Genomic DNA, 22,946 nt, shown 5'->3' on the forward strand with positions numbered 1-22,946 from the left:
CAGAGCTTTTGTGTGATAAAGTTTTATTAAAGTATAAAAGAAAGAGAGAAAGCTTCTGACATAGACATCAGAAGGGGGAAGAAAGCGTGTCCCCCTGCTAGTCGTTAGCAGGAAGTTATATAGCTACTAGCACGTTGCTAGTTAGAGAAAGGAAATGTCTCAAAACTCAGAGACTGGCACCAGGCCCCTCACCCACAACATGCATTTTGAGATAACATTGGCACAAGGTGAGTTGTCCCAGGCCATAAAATGATTGGCGTGAATCTTGAAGAAAGGCAGGTTTCCAGGCAAATACATAGTCTCATTAACATAGCTTAAGAGAACATTTGCATGAATAAAACATACTGGCTTGTTCACGTAGGTTCTGAGCCTTAGGCAAACTGACTTGAAGAAAGACAGAGTCTAGGGTAAATATAGTTCATTAACATAACTTAAGAAAAATATTTCCGTAAGAAAAACTGCATTGGTTAGCTCAAGGTTTGAAAAAAGTTAAGTTCAGGTGGAACCAGGTGTTGTCATGGCAACACAGAATTTTAAAGGAAATCTCCTTTCAATTTTGTATAGAGAAAGGGAAAAAATCTGTCACATGTAGTTTGTTTCCTCCTGCCGCTTAAGAGAGAGATAAAAGACGTCTGACATTTACAGCCTATTTCCTCCATTTGGAGACCCCTAGCCTTCCTGCCTGCTACCCTCTCACACATGCCTCTGGCCAGAATTGGTCCTGGTTACTGGGAATATCAGGGTCTTCAGTGGGAATAAAGGGATCTGCCCCTGGTAGGGTATAAGGTGTCAAAAGATGGAGGCCCAAATAGTAAATGCTTCAGGGGGAAGAGAAGAGCAGCATTTAGCAGGAGCTCAGGGCTGGGGAGGTACTTCACACTGGTATGAATGAGGGAAGACTGCATGGAGGAAGTGGCATTTGCCAGTCTTGGATGGATGATGAAGAAAACAGAATAAGCAAATGTATGTAAATGACCACACCTCTAGGATTATAGTGTACTGTGCTGTGCTTAGTCACTCAGTCATGTGCGACTCTTTGTGACTCTATGGACTGTAGCCCGCCAGGCTCCTCTGTCCATGGGGATTCTCCAGTCAAGAATACTGGAGTGGGTTGCCATGCCCTCCTCCAGGGGATCTTTCCAACCCAGGGACCGAACTCAGTTCTCCCACATTGCAGGCAGATTCTTTGCCACCAGGGAAGCCCATAGTGTACTAGGGGAAAAAAAAATTTTTTTCTGGTGTACTGTGGGCCTCATCAAGCCACCAAATGTCAGTATGGAAAAAAATATTCGGTCTGGTTTGTGTACCTTCTGCTATTTGACCCTATGGTTGGCTTGGTTTCCTTCTCCTATTATACAGTGATATAAACTAATTTTAGAAAATAATATTGCTACTGTATAGCACAGAGAACTCTACTCAATGTTCTGTAATGACCTAAATGGGAAGGAAATCAAGAGAAGAATGGGTGTGAGTGTATATATGACTGATTCGGTTTGTTGTGCAGCAGAAACTGACACAACATTGTAAAGCAACTATACTCCAATAAAAAAAAAGTAAAAATAAAAAATAATATTCGTTAAAAGAAAAATACAGGACTTCCCTGGCAGTCCAGTGATTCAGACTTCACACTTCCACTGCAAGGGGCATGGTTTCATTCCCTGGTTGGGAAACTAAGATCCCATATGCCATGAGGCATGGCCAAAAAAAAGAAAAGGAAAAATATAAATTAAATATAATATCAATACTCATGAGCACTAAATAAATTACCACTATTTAAATTTTGATGTAATTTCTTTTAGTCATACACATATTTTTTTTCCAAAAACGCAATGGTAATATTCATTTTCATTCATTCAAGTATTTGTGATGTCCCTCTCCCAGGACACACAGGGAACAAGATAGACAAGGCCCCAACCCTCCTTAGAATCTAGTGGGGAACAGAAACTGTAAACAGATCTTTGCAATGCAGTGTAATCAATTCTGTGCCCAAAGTACAGGGTACTAGGTTGGGGCAGCAGGTACAACAGCTACCTTGTGAAGATCTATAGGGTTATGGAAAGCTTCTTAGAGAATGGTATGGCAAAGAAAGAGACTTGAAGAAGAAATGGAGATTAGCTTTGAACAAGTTCATTAGTGTCTTTAATATAGGTCTTTTTGTTTTGTTTTTGGGTGGCAAAGACCAAGATTAGACAAGGAGTTGAGGAGTCCAGGAGAAAACAGAGGCTGTCAGTGTGTGATGACCCCTTCATGAAGATTGAAATGAGACAGAGAGAGACATGGTTGTAAGAGGATATTGTTGTAGCCACACATTCCAGGAAACAAATTCACTCAGAAGGACAACACAATAGTGGAGTGCAGTTTATTACACTGGTGGGCCCGAGGCAGAGTCTTCTCTTAGCCAAGGACCCTGACCAGTTTTTGTGAAAACCTTATATACCCTAAGTATATGTGCCCAAACCCACCTCCCCAAATTCCCTGAAACTAGTCTGAACAAAGGAAAAGAAAGATACAAAGTTAACCCATCATCCATATGCCTTAAGCCTAGGTAGTTAACAGTAGACAATTATCAATAGGCCTGTGGTCATACCCCAATAAGCATAATAGAATTTATGATTCTATTCAGTTTCACAGATAATTAGGGTATTCTTTTAGGCATGGAGAGTCTAGGTATGAGCCCTGGGGCTCTTCCATCTGGGGGTCTGGTTTTCCAGCTGGTATGTCGTTTCCATAGATACTGGGCATAGAGCTCAGAGTCCACAGTCCGGCCCAAGATGGAGTCCTGCTTTCAAGATGGAGCCTGTTCTGTTTCCTCCTTCAATATAAGTTGAAATGGGGGGGATTGTTTTGAAATTTTGAGTCTTCAATATTTTAAGTGTGGATGGGAAGGACTCAATAAAGAGAGAGTGATTGAACATATACATAGACAATAACTAGAAAACTTTGTGAGGAATTCCTTAAGCAAAGGCAAGAAGAAGAGGCCCAGAGCCCAAGAGGAGGGAGTAATCATGGCAAGGGAAGAAGAAGATAAGCAAGATGGACCATGGGCCCACGTTCATGGAACTGTTTAAAGACAGTGTTAGTCCTGCAGAGCCCTGTTAAATTTTGTTAGCTTCTTTGTAGTTTGACGAAGATATTATATTTAACAATTCCAACCCCACCAGTGATTTTTGATATCTATAGCAAGGGGATCCAATGCTAAATTTTCCAGAAACTCTTTGGAATTACACATGGAATGCTAGCTGCTGGTGATCTCTGGTCTCTTCCTCCTATCCCCCTCAGCCCACCCCATCAAGTTAACTGTGCTTTTACACAGGAAACTTCTGAAGATGGGATGACTAAATGTCATGCATATAAATGTCATGCATATATAGTTTGGAACTATAGTTCAAAATATTGTATTACAAGTTTAAAAGTTACTAAGAGGACTTCCCTGGTACGTGGCATGGGTTCAATCCCTGGTGGGAGAACTAAGATCTCACATGCCATGAGATGTGGCCAAAAATAAATAAAGATTGCTAAGAAAGTAAATCTTAAAAGTTCTCATCTCAAGAAAAAAAACTTCATAACTTTTTATCATGACAAATGAGAAATAAGACTTACCGTGGTGAACATTTCACAATGCATACAAATGTCAACCATTATGTCCTACATCTGAAATTAATACAATTTTGAATGCCAATTATGCTTCAATTAATATATATATATATATATATATATATATATATATATATATATATATATATATATATGATTTGATTAATTCCAGGAAGATGCCTTCTGCCCCAAAATATTTCTCCTGCTATCACATTCCTGATGTCTAAAATTTCAGAATTAGAGATATCATCCTGTGGGATAGAAGAGTTAGGTTAAAATTTGAATTAATTCAGTTCAGTTCAGTCACTCAGTTGTATCCAACTCTTTGCCAACCCCATGGACTGCAGTATGCCAAGCTTCCCTGTCCATCACCAACTCCCGGAGTTTACTCAAACTCATGTCCATCGAGTCGGTGATGCCATCCAACCATCTCATCTTCTGTTGTCCCCTTCTCCTCCGCCTTCAATCTCTTCCAGCATTAGGGTCTTTTCAAACAAGTCAGTTCTTCGTATCAGGTGGCCAAAGTACTGGAGTTTCGGCTTCAGCATCAGTCCTTCCAATGAATATTCAGGACCGATTTCCTTTAGGATGGACTGACTGGATCTCCTTGCTGTCCAAGGGACTCTCAAGAGTCTTCTCCAACACCACAGTTCAAAAGCATCAATTCTTCGGTGCTCAGCTTTATAGTCCAAGCCTTATTAGATATAAAATGTTTAAGTATATAGCTCCCTGGCACTTGCAACAATATCACATTTCAAACCTCCCTTAAAACTATACTCAAGAGATAAATATAAACAATTTCTCTACCCAAAGAAAACAGTCTTCACTGAAGAGTGAAACATACAATAAGCAAAATTTCACAGGCCTCCAATGGGATCACGTGAGGGTCTGGATTTCCAGGAGACAGTAGTTTCAAGGAAGGAGCTGCTGAAAATGCTGCTGGAGCCTCCACACCCACTTCCAGCAAAATTTGCCTCTCCACAACTCTACCAATCAGAATCAATGTTAAAATATGTTACTCTTTAACTTCTATAGTTACACACAATTATCCTCACTTAACATATGAAGAGTTTAGGATAAATAACTTGCCCAAGGGAATATAGGTAGTGGGAAAATAATAAAAATGAAAGTCTGAATCAATCACATAAAAATCACTCCCCTCAAAAAATTTATGGTCAATTCAGTTTACACTTTCCCACTATAGCTTGTGCTCACTAGGTTTGAATGCTGCACCTCTCTACTAAAGGTTTAATGTGCACTAGCTTTTTCAGTGGAGAAGGCAATGGCACCCCACTCCAGTACTCTTGCCTAGAAAATCCCATGGACGGAGGAGCCTGGTAGGCTGCAGTCCATGGGCTTGCTAGGAGTCAGACGCGACTAAGTGACTTCGCTTTCACTTTTCACTTTCATGCATTGGAGAAGGAAATGGCAACCCACTCCAGCGTTCTTGCCTGGAGAATCCCAGGGATGGGGGAGCCTGGTGGGCTGCTGTCTATGGGGTCGCATGGAGTCGGACACGACTGAAGTGACTTAGCAGCAGCAGCAGCAGCAGCTTTTTCAGTATTTGCAAAGCTAATGCTATCATTTATATAATTATTTGCATATGAATTATCTCTTTCTATACTCCCAATACATTAGTTTTTATTAATTCTAACTTAAAAGTGAGAAAGCCAAAGTAAGTGATTTGCCTATAGTAACTAATAAGTGGTAGATGATAATAAGGTGACATAATAAGATGTCTTAGAACCAGCCACAATATTATATATGTTTACCCTCATGCTTCATCTCACATAATTCTAAAGATGAATACTAAACTTGGGATCAATTAAAACCCCTGTGTGTTTTTCATCTGAATTATTGATGACTTGGGTCACTATTATCCTATCTTTGTAAAAACTAATTTTTTAATCTTTTTTTTTATTCACTTCAATTTTTTAATCTTAATTACAGGATTTCACATTTGTGCATGTTAGACATTATTTAGTTGGTTTTATTCTTAGTCAAAGAGTGTTTATATGAAGTTTCAATCTTCTGTTAAGTTTTCTATGTTGAATAATATTAGAATATTTACTCACACCATATAAAAAATTAAACTCAAAATGGATTAAAGACCTAAATATAAGACCTGAAACCATAAAACTCCCAAAAAAGAACATAGGCAGAACACTCTTTGATATAAATTATAGCATATTTTTTTATTTGTCTAAGGCAAAGAAAACAAAAGCAAAAATAAACAAATGAGACCTAATAAAACTTCAAGGCTTTTGCACAAAATGAAAAGATGATCTACTGAATGGGAGAAAATAATTGCAAATGATATGGCTGATAAGGGGTTAATATTCAAAATATATAAACAGCTCACACAACTCAGTATCAAAAAAAGAAGCAACACAGTTTAAAAATGGGCATAAGACTTGAATAAATATTTCTCTAAAGAAGACACACAGATGGCCTACAGGCATATGAAAAGATGTTTAACGCTGCTAATCAGAGACATGCAAATTAAAACCATAATGAGATATTACCTCATACCAGGGTGGCTATTATCAAAAAGACCACAAATAAGAAATGTTGGCAAGAATGTAGAACAAAGCTAACCCTTGTGTACTGTTGGCCGGAATGTGTATTAGTACAGTCACTGTGGAAAACAGTATGGAATTTCCTCAAAAAATTAAAAATAGAATTACTATGCAAAGCAGCAATTTCACTGCTGGGTATATATCCAAAAGCACAAATTCAAAAAGATACATGCACCCCAATGTTTATAACTGCCAAAATATGGAAGCAAATGAAATGTCCATCAACAGATGAATGGATAAAGATATGGCAGTATACATAATGGAATACTACTCAGCCATAGAAAATAATGAAATTCTGGCACTTGCAACAACCTGGAAGGACTAGATAGTATTATACTTAGTGAAACAAGTCAGAGTGTGTGTAACCTGAAAAATAAGACAAAGGAATGTATATAACAAAACAGAAACAGACACAGATACAGAGAACAAACTAATGGTTACCAGCGGGGAGAGGCAAGAGAGGAGGGGCAAGTTAGGAGTATGGGACTAAGAGCTACCGTGTATAAAATAAATAAGCTAAGCAACAAGGATATATTGTACAGCACAGGGAAATATAGCCATTATTTTGTAATAAGTTCTAATGGAGTACAGTCTATAAAAACACTGAATCACTCTCTGTACACCTGAAAGCAATATCATATTGTCAATCACCGATACCTCACTTTCTTAAGTGTTTATTTGAAGCTTCAATCCTGTGTCTAGTTTCTATGCCTCCATACTTCGGGTATATACAAATTTGATCATCTGTATTTGTCTCCATCAAATTTACTGATTTAAATGTTGATAATAGATGAGACTGTGAAGTAGACACCTGGGAAATCACCAAATGGAATTTCCCATATGGTGCTATTTTCACACTGACCAAAACATGTACTTTCTTTATTCTATGCCTCACAGCCTCTCTTCTGTTTCAATTGGCATGTTTTTTTTTTTAACAGCACATTATGTTCATTTTAACATTAGACAGAACTAGCTTAGAACAAAGAGCCATTTCCTTCCCTGAAAAGATAACCGCCTTACCCTTGTTTTACTTTCGGAAGTTCTCTGTGATAAATGTATCACAGCATTATCCAATATATGTTTTTGTACACTGTTGTCCATTTAATAGAACCAAATTTAACATGTTAGATATTTGTAACTCTCCAGGAAAGCAAATATGAAGTACTATGATTCTTAAGCCTCTTTACCAGCTGTTTAAGATATATTTTGATTGGTGGTTTAGTCGCTCAGTCGTGTCTGACTCCTGTGACGTCATGGACTGTAGCCTGCCAGGCTCCTCTGTCTGTGGGATTCTCCAGGCAAGAACATTGGAGTGGGTTGCCATTTCCTTCTCCAAGGGATCTTCCCGACCCAGGAATCGAACCTGGGTCTCCTGCACTGCAGGTAGATTCTTTACCAACTGAGCTACAGAGGAAAGCCCTAATTTTGATTAGTTTTCCATAATTTTTTTTTAAAGAAGTAATGTTTACATGTATCAGTTCAGTTCAGTTCAGTTGCTCAGTCGTGTCTGACTCTTTGCGACCCCATGAATTGTAACACGCCAGGCCTCCCTGTCCATCACCAACTCCCAGAGTTTACTCAAACTCATGCCCATCGAGTTGGTGATGCCATCCAGCCATCTCATCCTCTGTTGTCCCCTTCTCCTCCTGCCCCCAATCCCTCCCAGCATCAGGGTCTTTTTCAATGAGTCAACTCTTCAGGTGAGGTCGCCAAAGTACTGGAGTTTCAGCTTCAGCATCGGTCCTTCCAATGAACACCCAGGACTGATCTCCTTTAGGATGGACTGGTTGGATCTCCTTGCAGTCCAAGGGACTCTCAAGAGTCTTCTCCAACACCACAGTTCAAATGTATAGAATAAAGTTTGTAACATAATATTAGCAAAATCATAACATTTGCATGCATGAAACAAAACAAAATTTATAGCATACTATCAGCAAAACCATTTACTTGTTCCCATTACACTACTATTTTAATGTATCATTTAGCAGTATCTTAGTATCATTAAGCCCTATTTACAATGAGGGAAAAATGCTCTGGTTAACATGACTTCTTTCACTCATTCAACAAACATATTACCTGGTTGCATAATATGTACCAGGCATATACTAGGTACTAAAAAGACACAAGTGTACAGTCCCTGCCATCAAAGGGCTCAGTTTTCGGAAGGGGGGTGTGGCGAGAACTAAAGAAAATTCAGAGTGCAGATTTATAAGAGCTGAAACACTGAGTGTTATGGAAAGCACAGACTCTCACTCAGCAGAAGGGTATGATACTTTTATTTGTCTTGACAATAAGCAGAGATCAGATATGTGAAAATCCATCTAGGCTAAGCAAATGGCATGTGCAAAGGTGTGGAGGTTTGTGAAACTTGATATACTTAGAGAATAGAAAGTCACGTAATGTGGCTGGAAAGAAGGATGCAGGTGGCTGAGCAATAACTGATGAGGCTGGAGAGAAGAGCCAGGGTCTCACCATGAGCACCTTGTGTCCCATGCCCATGAGTGTACCATTTACCCTGAAATCAGTCAAGACAGTGGGCAGTATCTGAGTCAACGAGTTTAACCAGGGGGCTCTTTCAGTGATCAAGGGCAGAAAGGAGAGAGGGCCAAAGGAGAGAGGGCAGAATGCAATGACACGCTAATAAAGGGTGTGTCTCCCAGTGTTCATTGTGCATAAGAGTCAGCTGGGGAGCACTTCTAAAATACAGATGTCTGGGGAGCACTTCTAAAATACAGATGTCTGGGCCCAAACCAGACCTATTCACCCTTTTAATACTTTTCAACGATCCCCTGAATTCTTCTACTGGAATCAGTCCATAGATTAGCATTTGAGAAAGACAGTTTTGCCTCTATCTGTAGGACAAGGACCCACATGAGAAAAGACTCTAAAAAAGAGTGGATATGTAAGTATAACTGATTCACTTTGCTGTACTGCAGAAAGTAACAACATTGTAAATCAACTATAAGCCAATAAAAAATTAAAATTTTTAAAATAAAAATAAGATTCTAAAATAATTAAAATAAAATGTTAAAATAATTAAAATAAAAATATTCTTAATGGTAATAATTTAAAGTTTCAATTATACTTATTACAAGTATATTACAAGAGCAGATAAAATCCACTTCTAAAAGACTGAAAATAGGGAATGTTAGGATATTTTCAAAGAAATAAATTTTATTTCCAAACTGCTTAGAATAACTAGCGATGAGAATAAACTACGGATTGCTAGAAGTCAATATAATTACATTTCATAACAAAAAACAATTTACAAGATTTTGTATTTACATTTTTAATAAGTGAATCTATTTTTGCTTTGCAAGCTTGCTCCTTCTAGTAGATTAAATATTAGCTTTATAATCTTTCTTAATCTTAATTTAGTTTTTATATCCTTTTCATCTCTAAGGAATAAAAGATAAACTTCAATCCAGCCTATAATAAAAGATCATAAATTCTTTTTTTTTTAAGATCATAAATTCTAAATAAGTGTTGTCTGAACTAACTTGGTTTTGCTACATAATCTTCTGACTTGCAAAAAATTTATATTAAGAAAAATGCTTACCATATGATCAGTTACCTTAAACAAGTAAATTGTCACTAATTCTATTTGTTAGGAAATTCAGGCTATTAATCTGTATTTGTGCTTAGCTCATTTTTAGGCAGTACTTGTATTTTAAGTAAATATATGAGTTAAATTTATCTGTTTTGAAAGTCATGTCTCCTGTCCTTGCCTTAGTGAGAACAAAGCCTCTCATCTTATTTCTCGACTTTCCATCCCCAAAGCCCAAACTGATTTTAATTCAATGTGATAATAAGCTCCATGAAGATAGAAAACTGTGTGTCCTGGTTACACTTTACCCCTAACTCCAAGCTCAGGGCCTAAACAGGAGATATAGTTGATAGACATTTATTTATTTACTTATTTATTAATAAGAATCATCTTCCCTTTATAACCCCAGGAAAACTCAATTTTACCCAGATTTATCTAAACGTATAGCCATCTACTTCAGCCAGTATAGGAAGAAGCGCACATGGACACAAAGCATTTTTTAATAGTTGTCTACCAATCAACCTAAGTATAAAGATCATTACTTGATGTTCAGTAAAAGAATTTTGATGTCATCATCAGTTGTGTCAAATTACACAAGTAAAACCCCCAAAGGAGAGTCTTGCCCTGGCTCTGGAACTACTATAGGGGCTCAGACATCAGAACCCCTGATGAGAACATCAGTTCTCATCACTCAAAATTCCCTTAAAATGACCTGACAGAGGAGCCAACCACATGTTAAAGCCAATTTAAAGCACTTGTAAAAACTAATATGTTAGCTCTACTGTAACAGTCCATTTAATAAAATGGACAGAATACTGTCTCAAAACTATGACTGGTTCAGTAAGACTGGCTCTAATGGCCAGTAGTAACGCAAGAGAGGCAAACGTGAATGGAGCATTTATTTAAAGTCAGGCATTGTGCTAAGCATTTTATCTAATCTCATCAAAGCCTCATGACAACTGACTAATGGAACAATTGACGAACTTCATTTTACAGGAGAAAAGGAGGAATCTGACTTATGTAACTTGTGTATGCTCTGTGCATATACTACACCATTTTATATAATGGACTTGAGTATCCTTGGATGTGGGTATCCACAGATGGTCCTGGAACTAATCCCCTATGAATACTAAGGGATGACTGTATTAAGCAATTTGAAGCTAGTGTTTGAAAACAAAAATACCATGATTTATTCATCCAAAGTTCAGATTATATCCTTGTATATGAGACAGAAAGCACTTCATATTTGAATACAAACTTCCTTTGCCTTCTGTACATACATACAGTTAATAATAAGACCACACCAAATTAATCACCTAGAAAGCTAGTATACCCTAACATGACTAGTTTTTATCAAGCCACTTAAAACTCTAACAAAGCTATCATCTGCACCTCAATTACAGACTAGGAAAGATAAACAATCTGCTCGTGGGAAAAAAGGCATCTGACTCTTGGCCTATGGTAGGCATGAGTGAATGAATGAATGAGGAAGAGAGTGCAATGTATGAGGGAGAAGGATCTTTACAAACTCGGACTTTTTATTGGTCTTAAACGTGTTCTGAGAGCAAACATCATTTTAAACTTGGAAAGTCATGTTAGTACCGATAATCTCTGAAATTTGGACACAGTGAAGCCCAAAACATATAAAGAGCTTTGCTGATAAAAGAGGAAAGATCCCACAGTTTAATCTTTAACTCTTTGAAATAAAGTATAGCCTCTTGTAAAGGAACTATCAGAAAATTCAGATGTGATAGATGATAGCGAGTGTTTGTATCAGTTGCTGTGGTGTCAGAGCAGCTGCCTGGATACCTTTATCCTGTGGTGAACAGTGAGGTGTCACTGACAACTTTGCTGAAGCTTATAGCTTCCTCTGTAACTACGGACAATAACAATACTATTGAGCACCTAGCACATCCCTAGTTTACAAATGACAGGACCGAAGCTCAGAGGCACTGACTGGTCCAGGCTCACATAGCCTGAAAGAGATGAATTCAAACCTGTGTCTAACTCAAAGCCCAGGCTCCTTCTGCTAGTCCAGGTTGCCTCTTTCTGTGTTACAGAAATCTAAGGAGGCTTGATCTAAAGATCTGGCAGGAAAGTAATGATTTTCTATGAGTAATGGTAAGAAAGCAATGTATACAACTGATTTATTACAATGGTGGAATTAGAGTTGGATATTTACTGTTCTTTACTATTCTGCAGAGGAGATTTTAATGCCATTTATGTAAGATTAGATAATTTATTACAATTAATTCATGAGTTCTTATAATCTTTCCATTTTTATTTTTATACCCCCCCTGGTGCTGAGTCATAATATGCTGGATTATACTTAGTCTCTGCCTGTGCATAAGCATCTGTTGAGGAGTTCTTGGGTGGCATTATTTACATTTTCTTATAAAGCCTGTTTGATAACATGCTGACTTCACAGACATTGAATCACCATACTTGGCTCTTGCATGATTTAACATTAAATCATTACGCAGAGCACTTCTTGTAGAGGAAATTATAAACTCAGCCATAGCATGTGCTGTCTCCTGAATTATAAAAGCATACTCAACAACACTCAAAATCAAACTTAAGGTTTGATTGGGGAATCTAAAAAAAAAAAATGATACAAATGAACTTACTTACAAAACAGAAAGAGACTCACAGACTTAGAGAACGAACTTATGGTTGCCAGGGGCAGGTGGGGAAAGGATAGTTAGGGAGTTTGGGACGGTCATGTACACACTGCTATATTTAAAATGAATAACCAACAAGGATCTATAGTGTAGCACATGGAACTCAATGGTATGTGGCAGCCTGGGTGGGAGGGGGGTTTGAGGGAGAATGGATATCTTTGTATGTATGACTGAGCCCCTGCGCTGTTCACCTCAAACTATTACAACATGATTAATCAGCTATACCCCAATACAAAATAAAAAGTTCAAAAGGAAAAAAATATACTTGATTAGCATTAAATCTACTTACTTGGGACTTCCCTGGTGGTCTAGGGGTTAAGAATCCACCTTCCAATGCAGGGGATGTAGGTTCGATCCCAGTGGGGGAACTAAGATCCCACATGCTACAGGGCAACTAAGCCCCCGACACAACTAGAGAAAGCCCACGCACTACAACAAAAACCCAGTGCACCCAGAAACAAAAAAATACTACTTACTATTATCACTTGAGGAAGGTTGACTCACATAAAGCATAAGATAAAGGTGAGGGGATTCAAATTAAGATGTGAAAACTTCCTGCTCCCCAAAGTACTCATTTTAACTGAAATTCTCCATTATAGTCTCTGACCAGTGACGCAGAGTTTATTGGTTCCTAAAGATGTGGAAGACCGGTGTAGTCTCCCCAGGGGAAATTTTGGAAGGGGGCTGATTGTCACAATCAGTTCAGTTCAGTCACTCAGTCATGTCTGACTCTGCGACCCCATGGACTGCAGCACACCAGGCCTCCCTGTCCATCGCCAACTCCCGGAGTTTACTCAAATTTATGTCATTGAGTCAGTGATGCCATCCAACCATCTCATCCTCTGCCATCCTCTTCTCCTCCTGCCTTCAATCTCTCCCAGCATCAGGTTCTTTTCCAGTGAGTCATTTCTTCACATCAGGTGGCCAAAGTATTGGGAGTTTCAGCTTCAGCATCAGTTGTCACAATGACTGACACTAAACAGGTAATAGGAAGCTAATTATTGATGCATTCTTTAGCAACATAAGAATGGCACATACACAGCTCCTCATCCACCAGACATTTCAGTCATACTGCAGCAATGAGAGGGGCTTCCCAGTTGGCTCCGTGGTAAAGAATCCACCTGCCAAGTAGGAGAGGTAGGTTCAATCCCTGGGTTGGGAAGATCCCCTGAAGAAGAAAATGGCGACCCACTCTAGTATTCTCACCTGGGAAATCCCATAGACAGAGGAGCCTGGCCAGTTACAGTCCATGGGGTCACAAGAGAGTTGAACATGACTAAACAACAACAGCAATGAAAGAGCTTCACATCATGCAGGGGTTAGATGTGGAAGGTGAGTAGGAAATCAAGGGATTTCTTTAATACCTTATTACCACTCCTTTATTTCATTAGGAAAATGTTGACGATGGCCGAGCAAGCATCTATCAATCCGTCGTCACCAACACCAGCAAAGAAATGTCCTGTTTCAGTGACTTTCCAATGCCTGACGATTTTCCAAACTTCCTGCACAATTCTAAAGTCCTGGAATATTTCAGAATCTTTGCCAAGAAGTTTGATCTACTAAAGTATATTCAGTTCCAGGTATTGTATTTGGGGTAGGGGGGAGGGAAACAGCACGATAGAAAACTCGAAAAGTAATGTCATTACCCGTGATATTATAGGCTATATGCATAAACAGAAGAAAGACATTTGTCAAAATTAAGGCTTGAATGATATTGACAGTGAAACTGCATTTAAATTAGTATCTGTAACCACTGAAGACGACTAGCCTCATTTCCTTTGAAAGGGTATATGAAAACAAAAGTTATGTTGTTTTATTTTCTTACCTTCTCCATAGAAATGGATTATCTTAGAAAATGGATTAGATAAACCCACAGCTCCCCATTCATCTCAGAACACTATAGAGACCACTCTTGTTAATTTTTGATGCATTCTTTAGCAACATAAGAATGGCCAGATAATTCTGAAATGCAATTATAACTACCTTTCCCTTGTTTTCTCAAAAAAAATAATCAACAAGAAAAAACCAATATCCTCATTAAACATCCTAAATTTGTATCAATAACCTACACTCTGAAAACCAGTAACTGTGTCTAGGAAATAAATTATAGCACTGAATAAATATTAGTAGAACTTATTTTTTAATACATTTCATTTTCTCAGTAATTTTAGTTTTACTATAGATTTGTATTACATTAATTTGGAATAATTGATTTAGTGGACATAAACATATGCAAATACCATGAAACTATTTCAGTCTATCTAATGTAGAGTTCCTCCAGTTTCTTCTTCTTTTGTTTATCATTTTACTGATGTTGTTTTCTGGAGATTGGAGAGGGCTTAAGAAAACTCACTCCCATTTATTGATCTCTGAATTGGTATAAGCCATAAGATGCAAGAACTCAATTCAAACTATAAAAGGACATGTCCAGACTAAGTTCAGTATCAATACAGTGACCTCCCAGGAATGGGAAACCGCCAGGTTGCCTGAGAAGGAGTGAACTGGTTCAGGGCAGTTACATTTCTAATAACCTCCCCAGTGACAGTGAAGATTGGTCCTCGAACTACATTTTGAATAGTCAAGAATCCAGAGTACTTTAGTGAATATACCATGCTTAACTTCAAATTTGAAATCTTTCAACTGAAAATACCCAGACATTTTGTAGCCTTTTCACAACATTCCACATACATTTTTTAAAACTGTAAAAGCTTCAAAATTGCCAACACAGCATTTTGAAAAATATCTGAAATTTTCAAAAGCATGTATAAGGGGCTCAAACACTTGCCAGCAAGAAGGAAGCATACCATTCACCTGAAAAGCTTCACTTCCTTTGACATTGCTTCTTAAATACATCAAACACAACATTTATGTACCTTTTTAAAAATCCATAAACCTCCACACAGCAAACAACATTTACAAAAAATCAATAAACCAGTAAATTGTTTAATCCAAATGAGAGTATGAAATGTATTGCTAGCAAGACATTTTAAAAATAATAAATATGACAAGCCACAAATACTGAGCCCACATGCTGTAACTACTGAAGCCCACGCTTCTAGAGCCTCTGCTCTGTGGAGAAGCCCACACACTACATCTTTAAAAAAAAAAATGAGTGGATATGAATAGACAATTCACAAAGGAAGAAATGTTGTGCAAACGTAACAATGAATGTTACCAAAAAAATTCGCACTCACTAGTAAACAACAATATGCAAAATAAAGGATATGATGCAGACTTCTTTGGTGGCACAGTGGATAAGAATCCCTCTGCCAATGCAGGGGACACAGGTTTGATCCCTGGTCCGAGATGATTCCATATGCCACGGAGCACCTAAGCCCATCCACCACAATTATTGAGCCTGTGTGTTGCAAATACTGAGCCTGTGTGCCGTAACTACTGAAGCTCTCAAGTCCTAGAGACCATCTTCAGCAACAAGAGAAGCCACCTCAACATGAAGCCCATGCACCACAATAAAGAGTAGCCCCCACTCTGCAATGAGGGAAAGCCCGCAAGTAGCAATGAAGACCCAGCACAACCAAACTTTAAATTAATTTTTTTTAAAAAAAGCACATGATGCCTTTAATAAAATAAATAAATAAGAATAACTCACCATTCATGGAGTGCTGTCATTGTGCCAGGCGCTATGCATGGAATATATTCTCTAACACAGAGTCTGCACAGAGGTCAACACAAAAGTTTTGTGATAAATGCTGATTGTGTGATCACTTGAATGATGAACACGTATTTTGTATCTTGCCCAGACTTTTGCCATGATTTTCTAAGTCTCTCTCCTTATTCAGAGAGACTTAACGCTGGTTCCCACTGCTGAGTCAGGCCTCTCACACAAAGCAGTACATCCTTGGGAGCATGTGCCAAGGAAGAAGCAGCAGGGCGCACTTAGCAGTCTTTGCCTTAAGTGGCTTGAAATGGCTTCAAATGGAATCTCAATGGAGCCAGACATTGCACTCTACCCTTACCCACTCCCAGGCACTGGACAAGGCCCCTTTTATGCCAGAGTAATTCTCAATGATGCCTTCTCTGTGTTTGATTCCAGACAACCGTCCTCAGTGTGAAAAAACACCCGGATTTTGCAACCTCTGGCCAGTGGGTGGTTGTTACTGAGAACAACGGTAAGGAGCAAAGCGCTGTCTTTGACGGAGTCATGATCTGCAGCGGCCATCACGTCTTCCCTCATCTCCCACTGGAGTCATTTCCAGGTGAGGCCTGTGCAGAGCCCCGGCTTTTGGGAGTAGGTGTCCAGCTACTTAATGTTCAGGCTAGATTGACAGCAAAACTGGCTAGCTACTGCAACTCAGCATAATATTAAAATCAGGATAGAGCCAGAAAGATGAAAGATTCCAAATACCATCTTTGTTTCTTTTGAGCCCTCCGGGTCTTCATCATCAGAGTGCAGCCAAAGTTCAGCCTTCCCCAAAGTGACTAAATGTTACTCAGAATTTCAGAGAATTTTCACCCATCTTGGTTTTCTGTTGGAGAGATCCTTTCAGCCATGTACCTTACCTTACGACAGGGAAGCCTGGGGTGCTGCAGTCCATGGGGTTGCAAAGAGTCGGACAGGACTGAAGGGCTGAACAATAACAAAAGCTTACCCTGACCTTTTTCTATCCTGCCAAACACCTGTGACTTTGTTTCATTTTGGGGACTTCCACAGAGCCATGCCCACAGCCAGGGTTACTGGGGGTAGTTTCTGGACATCAGTACTCCAATAGGATAGTCATGGATGCCGGAAGTGCAGGGGAGGATGGCTCCTCCCAGGCCCCTCCGTACGACAGGGCACTTCCTTCCCAAGGCCTTTAGGAAAACATTTAATAGGGTGGTTCAGTCCAAGCCCCACATTATTCAAACCGCCTGAGGAGTTTTTAAAGTTCAAATGACCTTCAAAGATTCAATCGGTCTAGGGTAGGCCTAGGTCAATTACTTGTTCAAGTGATTTCAATATGCAAGCTGGACTGAGGCTTCCTGATCTAAAGCAATGAAACTTTCCAACAGAATCACCTAGAGGACTTTTAAAACCACAACTTTCTAGGCTCCACCCCTAGCATTTCCAGCTCTGTAGATCTAGGCTGAGAATTTGCATCTTTAACAAGTTCTCTGGGGATGCCAATACTGCTGGCCAAGGGACCAACACTTTGAGAACTCATATGATCTAAAGGAGAAGGAAATAGCAACCACTCCAGTGTTCTTACCTGGAAAATTCCATGGACAGAGGAGCCTGGCAGACTACAGTCCATGGAGCTGCAAAGAGTCTTATGCAACTGAGCACATGATCTAAAGGCTCTTTCAAGCAGCCCATCATCAAAGACAAATACTTTAATAAGGCCATGTTTTCCTGGGAAAAGACACAGATGTTTATCTTCAGAAAGGCCTGTCCATGGAAGCAATCTAGATGTCCATCGACAGATGAATGGATAAAGAAGCTGTGGCACATTCATACAAGGGCATATTTCTCAGCCATTAAAGTGAACACATTTGAGTCAGTTCTAATGAGGTGGATGAACTTAGAGCCTATTATACAGAGTGAAGTCAGAAAGAGAAAAACAAATATATAGTATATTAATACATATACATGGAATCTAGAAAGATGATACTGATGAACTCTATTTTCAGGGCAGCAATGGAGACATAGACATAGAGAACAGACTTGTTGATATGGGTTGGGGTGGGGGAAGGAGAGGGTGGAACGAATGGAGAGAGGAACATGGAAGCATATATGCTACCATCTGTAAAATGGATAGCCAGGGGGAATTTACTCTGTGACTCAGGGAACTCAAACTGGGACTCTGTGACAACCTAGAGGGGTAAAATGGGGTGGGAGATGGGAGGGAGGTTCAAGAGGGAGAGGATAAATGTATACCTATGGCTGATTCATATTGATGTATGGAAGAAATCAACACAATATTGCAAAGCAATTATCTTTCTGCTGCTGCTGCTGCTGCTAAGTCGCTTCAGTCGTGTCCAACTCTGTGCCACCCCATCCCTGGGATTCTCCAGGCAAGAGTACTGAAGTGGGTTGCCATTGCCTTCTCCGAAGTATCCTTCAATTAAAAACAAATAAATTTTTTTAAAAAGGCTCTCCAAAGAAGACATACAGATGGCTAACAAACACATGAAAAGGTGCTCAACATTGCTCATTATTAGAGAAATGTAAATCAAAACCACAATGAGATATCACCTCACACTGGTCAGAATGGCCATCATCAAAAAGTCTACAACAATAAATGCTGGAGAGGGTATGAAGAAAAGGAAATGGTCTTGCACTGCTGGAGGAAGTGTAAATTGATACAGCCAGTATGGAAGACGGTATGGAGATTCCTTAAAAAATTAGGAATAAAATCACCGTATGACCCAGCAATCCCACTCCTAGGCATATACCCTGAGGAAACCAGGGTTGAAAAAGACACATGTATCCCATTGTTCACTGCAGCACTATTTACAATAGCTAGAACATGGAAGCAACCTAGATTGCTTGTCTAGGTTCATTGACAGATGAATGGACAAAGAAGCTATGGTACATATACACAATGGAATATTACTCGGCCACAAAAAGGAATGCATTTGAATCTGTTCTGATGAGGTGGATGAACCTAGAACCTATTATACAGAGTGAAGTGAGTCAGAAAGAGAAAGGTAAATATCATATTTTAACGCACATATACGGAATCTAGAAAAATGGTTTTGAAGAATTCATTTCATTACAATCATTAGCACTTAATAATATGTTTAAGAAACCTTCAAAAGAATATATGCTATGTGATATTGAAGTATCATTGTATATTACAAAATAGGATGATGGATGGCTGGAAATCAATACCTGACTCTACTCTATCCATCAAAACCACCTGTCCTCTAGTAAACACCTAAGCTGCAACCTCTGAAATCAACTTTTTTGGTGCTGAACTATAGGCTTGGGCTTCCCTGATGGTTCAGATGGTAAACAATCCACCTATAATGCAAGAGACCTGGGTTCAATCCCTGGGTTGGGAAGATCCCTTGGAGAAGGAAATGGCTACCTACTCCAGTATTCTGGCCTGGAGAATCCATGGACTATATAGTCCAGAGGTCACAAAAAGTCAGACACGACTGAGTACCTTCCACTTCACTTCACCACGTGCTTAACCTAACATTTCTTACATGCTTCATACTTTGAGTTTGCCAGTTGGCCTTAATATTGTAACTTCCCTAAGAGGGGAAATAACAAAACAAATAATTGGTCCCAGAAAGGAAAAGCTGACAGGGCAGTTTTATTGAAATTAAGTTGACATAGTTCATGGATTTCTCTTTTCTTCACCCCAAAGGTATCCAGAAGTTCAAAGGCCAGTATTTCCATAGCCGCCAATACAAGCACCCAGAGGGATTTGAAAAGAAACGCATTTTGGTGATTGGAATAGGAAACTCAGCCTCAGATATTGCAGTTGAGTTGTGTAAGAAGGCTGCTCAGGTAAGATGCTCCCCGATTACCTTGTCTGCTGGAGGGGCGGAGGCGGGGGGGTGGTAGGGGTTGGGGAGGAGAGGAAAAGGGAAGAGCATAGTAGAAAATCACAGCCATATAACCAAGGCTCCATTACTTAATAATTGGTTGATTAGTTGGTTGGTTGCCCAGTGTGGTATCATAGGAAATCTAGAAATCAGGAAGCCAGTCAATCTCCCAGCTTTGCCATTAATCAGCTGTGTAAACTAGAGCAAGTCATTTTACTTCTCTGGATGTCTCCTCACTTAAATTTGGATCAGACAACATTCAGCACAGGAGGCCTTGTTTCTACCCAGGGGCCTCTATGAGTTGACCTGCTCATCTTTGGAAGAGTGCCTTTTAGAAATTTAATACATATTTGAATTCTACTTGAAATGTAAATAATCCATAGTTCCCAAGAATCATTTAAAAAAAGAGAGAGATTAAATAGACAGTAAGACTCCCAAACAAGATCATAAATATTTAGGTGCTTCCTGAGGTCTTCTGACCACTGTTATCTTTGCACCTGTTCAGGAATGACACAGCCTAGCTGCCAGTGTCAAACATTACAAGATGCAGATGATGCTGACAGAGATGGCTGAGAATGGCAGTAACTAAATCCCTTTTGGAAGGACAGGCCTAGGCAAAGATGGGAAAATAGCTTGGGTTCCTCTCCCCACAGCAAGCCCTTTCAACATGGTCTGGATTCCAGGGGTTCTATCACTCTTACACTGGCCTCCTTAGCCTGGCATCTTCTGGCTCCTCAGGACTTACTGTGGCCATGTCTACCATTGCCAAAAGTGCCCTATCCTGAGACTCACACTGTCAGGACTTAGATGTTGTTGTCGTTTTTGGGTCGCTCAGACCGTATTTGGTCGTATTTGACTCTGTGACCCCATGGACTATAGTCCTCCAGGCTCCTCTGTCCATGGGATTTCCCAGGCAAAAATACTAGAGTGGATTGCCATTTCCTTATTCAGGGGATCTTACTGGACCAGGAATCTAACATGTATTTCCTGCACTGGCAGGCACTGGTTCATACCACTGAGCCACCAAAGAAGCCCCAGGGCTCAGATGCCCAGTAGCAAATGTGATAAACATACGTGGTGCTTCCCCAGCAGGTTGATGACGGGGTTCCACTGGGACCTGTCAGAGTTACCACCCTGAGGACAGAGCAGGTCATTAACACCAGAAAGAGTTGTACTAGACACAGGAGGTCCTCACCTTATTTATGAAAAGAAACCACTTTTCATTTTTCAAAGTTTTAAGGCCTTCATATGAAGAACAAATAAAGAGGCAGTAACTGTAAAGGCTCGGAGAAGAGCCAGCTCAGGTGGGGAAGGTACCAAGTTCAGTCCCCTTACTGTTTGGAAAATGTGACAAGCTTGAGGAAGGGAGTATGATGAAAAGAGCTGACCTAGCCATCAACTAAGTGAAGCTCCATACTAGACCACTACATGTTGCAGGTCAGTGATTTGGACTTAGAACAGTTGATCCAAAGATCTTAGATTGCAAGAGTCTATTTCCTCATATGGGCTTTGCCATGTAAAAGCCTGTCTATCATGCTAGATTCAATAATAAGTAAGCACCTTGGCTATATTTGTGTGCCTTCCAGCTCATTAATTTTTAAATAGTGTCTTTCCAACATTTATTAGATTAATAACATAATTGATCATTATGATAAAATATCTTACACAGAGCAATGCACTCTCAATCCTTCTTTGACAAGGCTTACCAGAGATTTTCTAGGAGCTATGTAGGTAAGAGTTAGAACCAAGTGCACCTGCGAAGCTTAAAATTACAGTCTAAACTCACCTTAGTCCTGAGTGTGCCCTGCTTCTTAAAGCAAGTTCATGTTCATAATGATATGACTTGTTCTACCACAGTCCAACCACCCACTCAAAATACTGTGTGATGGTGCTGAGTCATCCACACACTTTTCCACCAAAACCCAAATCTGATCCTTTGCCTGAAGTATGCATCTGATCCTAAATCCTCAGACATATCACACTGCTACAGCTAATGGAGCTAGCCAGATTAGACTCCCCTGCTGCAGGTATGGTGACAGAGAAAGATAGGGAATAAAATAGGCAGAGCTTCCAGTGTGAACATGGATTGATCCTAAGTGTGTTAGTCACTCAGTCATGTCCAGGTCTTTGCGACCCTATGGACTGTAGCCTACCAGGCTCCTCTGTCCATGGAATTCTCCAGGCAAGAATACTGAAGTGGATAGCCATTCTCTTCTCCAATGGATCTTCCAAATCCAGGGATCAAACCTAAGTCTCCTGCATTACAGGCCATTACAGGCAGGTTCTTTACCCACTGAGCCACCATAGAAGCCCTGAAGAAGAAGGGCAGAGGATAAGTAATGGAAAGAGACTGCATAGAAACATTTAAGTACATTACCTAATGCCTAGCCAAAGTATTGCCAAGCTAACAAAAGGATAGCAGCAGAAACAGTCAGGATGTTAAGTATATTACTACACACAGACCAACAATTCAACACCATTTTATATCAGTGCTACTTCACAAGTTAAGGAGTTGAGACCCAGAAAAACGTGTCTCCAAATTCTGGCTCACTCCAGATATGTGGCACTACATGAAACTCCTCCAGCCTAAATTTACAAAATAATAATAGTTAGCAATACCTGTCATTGGCCAACCAACAGTTTCAGTCCTTTACATGTATCATCTCCTTTAATTGGTACAATAATTCTATGAAGCAGGTACTGCTACCACCCCTATTTTATGGAGAGAGACACAGAGAGGCTGAAGTAACTCACTCAAGGCAACACAGCTTGTAAGTAGTGAGGCTGGGAGTCAAACCCAGGTAGTCTGAATCCAGAGTCCTCAGTCTAGAATTCACAATCTTCAACTCTTAAGTCAATCAGTTCCTTACAAGGGAGTATTAACATGTTTATCAAGTCCTTGTACAATAGAACTCACAGAGTTCTGGCATGTAAAAGTACTGACATGCAAAATTTTAAGAAGCAAATCAAATATGCATTCGGTCAATGGAGAAGTAACAGTAAACAAGGTAAAATATGTACATCTTGAAAACTAGGGCAATATGAGTA

The 22,946-nt window shown here is 39.5% G+C and overlaps 1 protein-coding gene across 4 annotated transcripts in view; it reads left to right on the plus strand.

The window, feature by feature from the left end:
- LOC122707989 (dimethylaniline monooxygenase [N-oxide-forming] 2-like) overlaps positions 1-22,946 on the plus strand; it is a 34,570-nt gene that overhangs the window by 4,940 nt on the left and 6,684 nt on the right. For 3 of the 4 annotated variants that reach the window (XM_043924056.1, XM_043924052.1, XM_043924053.1), the window contains 3 exons: positions 13,793-13,981; positions 16,456-16,618; positions 19,718-19,860. In XM_043924056.1, coding sequence (XP_043779991.1) covers positions 13,856-13,981; positions 16,456-16,618; positions 19,718-19,860 — 432 coding nt within the window. In that variant the 5' untranslated portion in view covers positions 13,793-13,855. Of the gene's footprint in view, positions 1-13,351; positions 13,385-13,792; positions 13,982-16,455; positions 16,619-19,717; positions 19,861-22,946 lie in introns of those variants that run through there. The other variant, XM_043924054.1, reaches the window with a different exon arrangement.

This window comes from Cervus elaphus, chromosome 14, assembly GCF_910594005.1.
Source record: "Cervus elaphus chromosome 14, mCerEla1.1, whole genome shotgun sequence".
NCBI classification, from domain to species: Eukaryota; Metazoa; Chordata; class Mammalia; order Artiodactyla; family Cervidae; genus Cervus; species Cervus elaphus.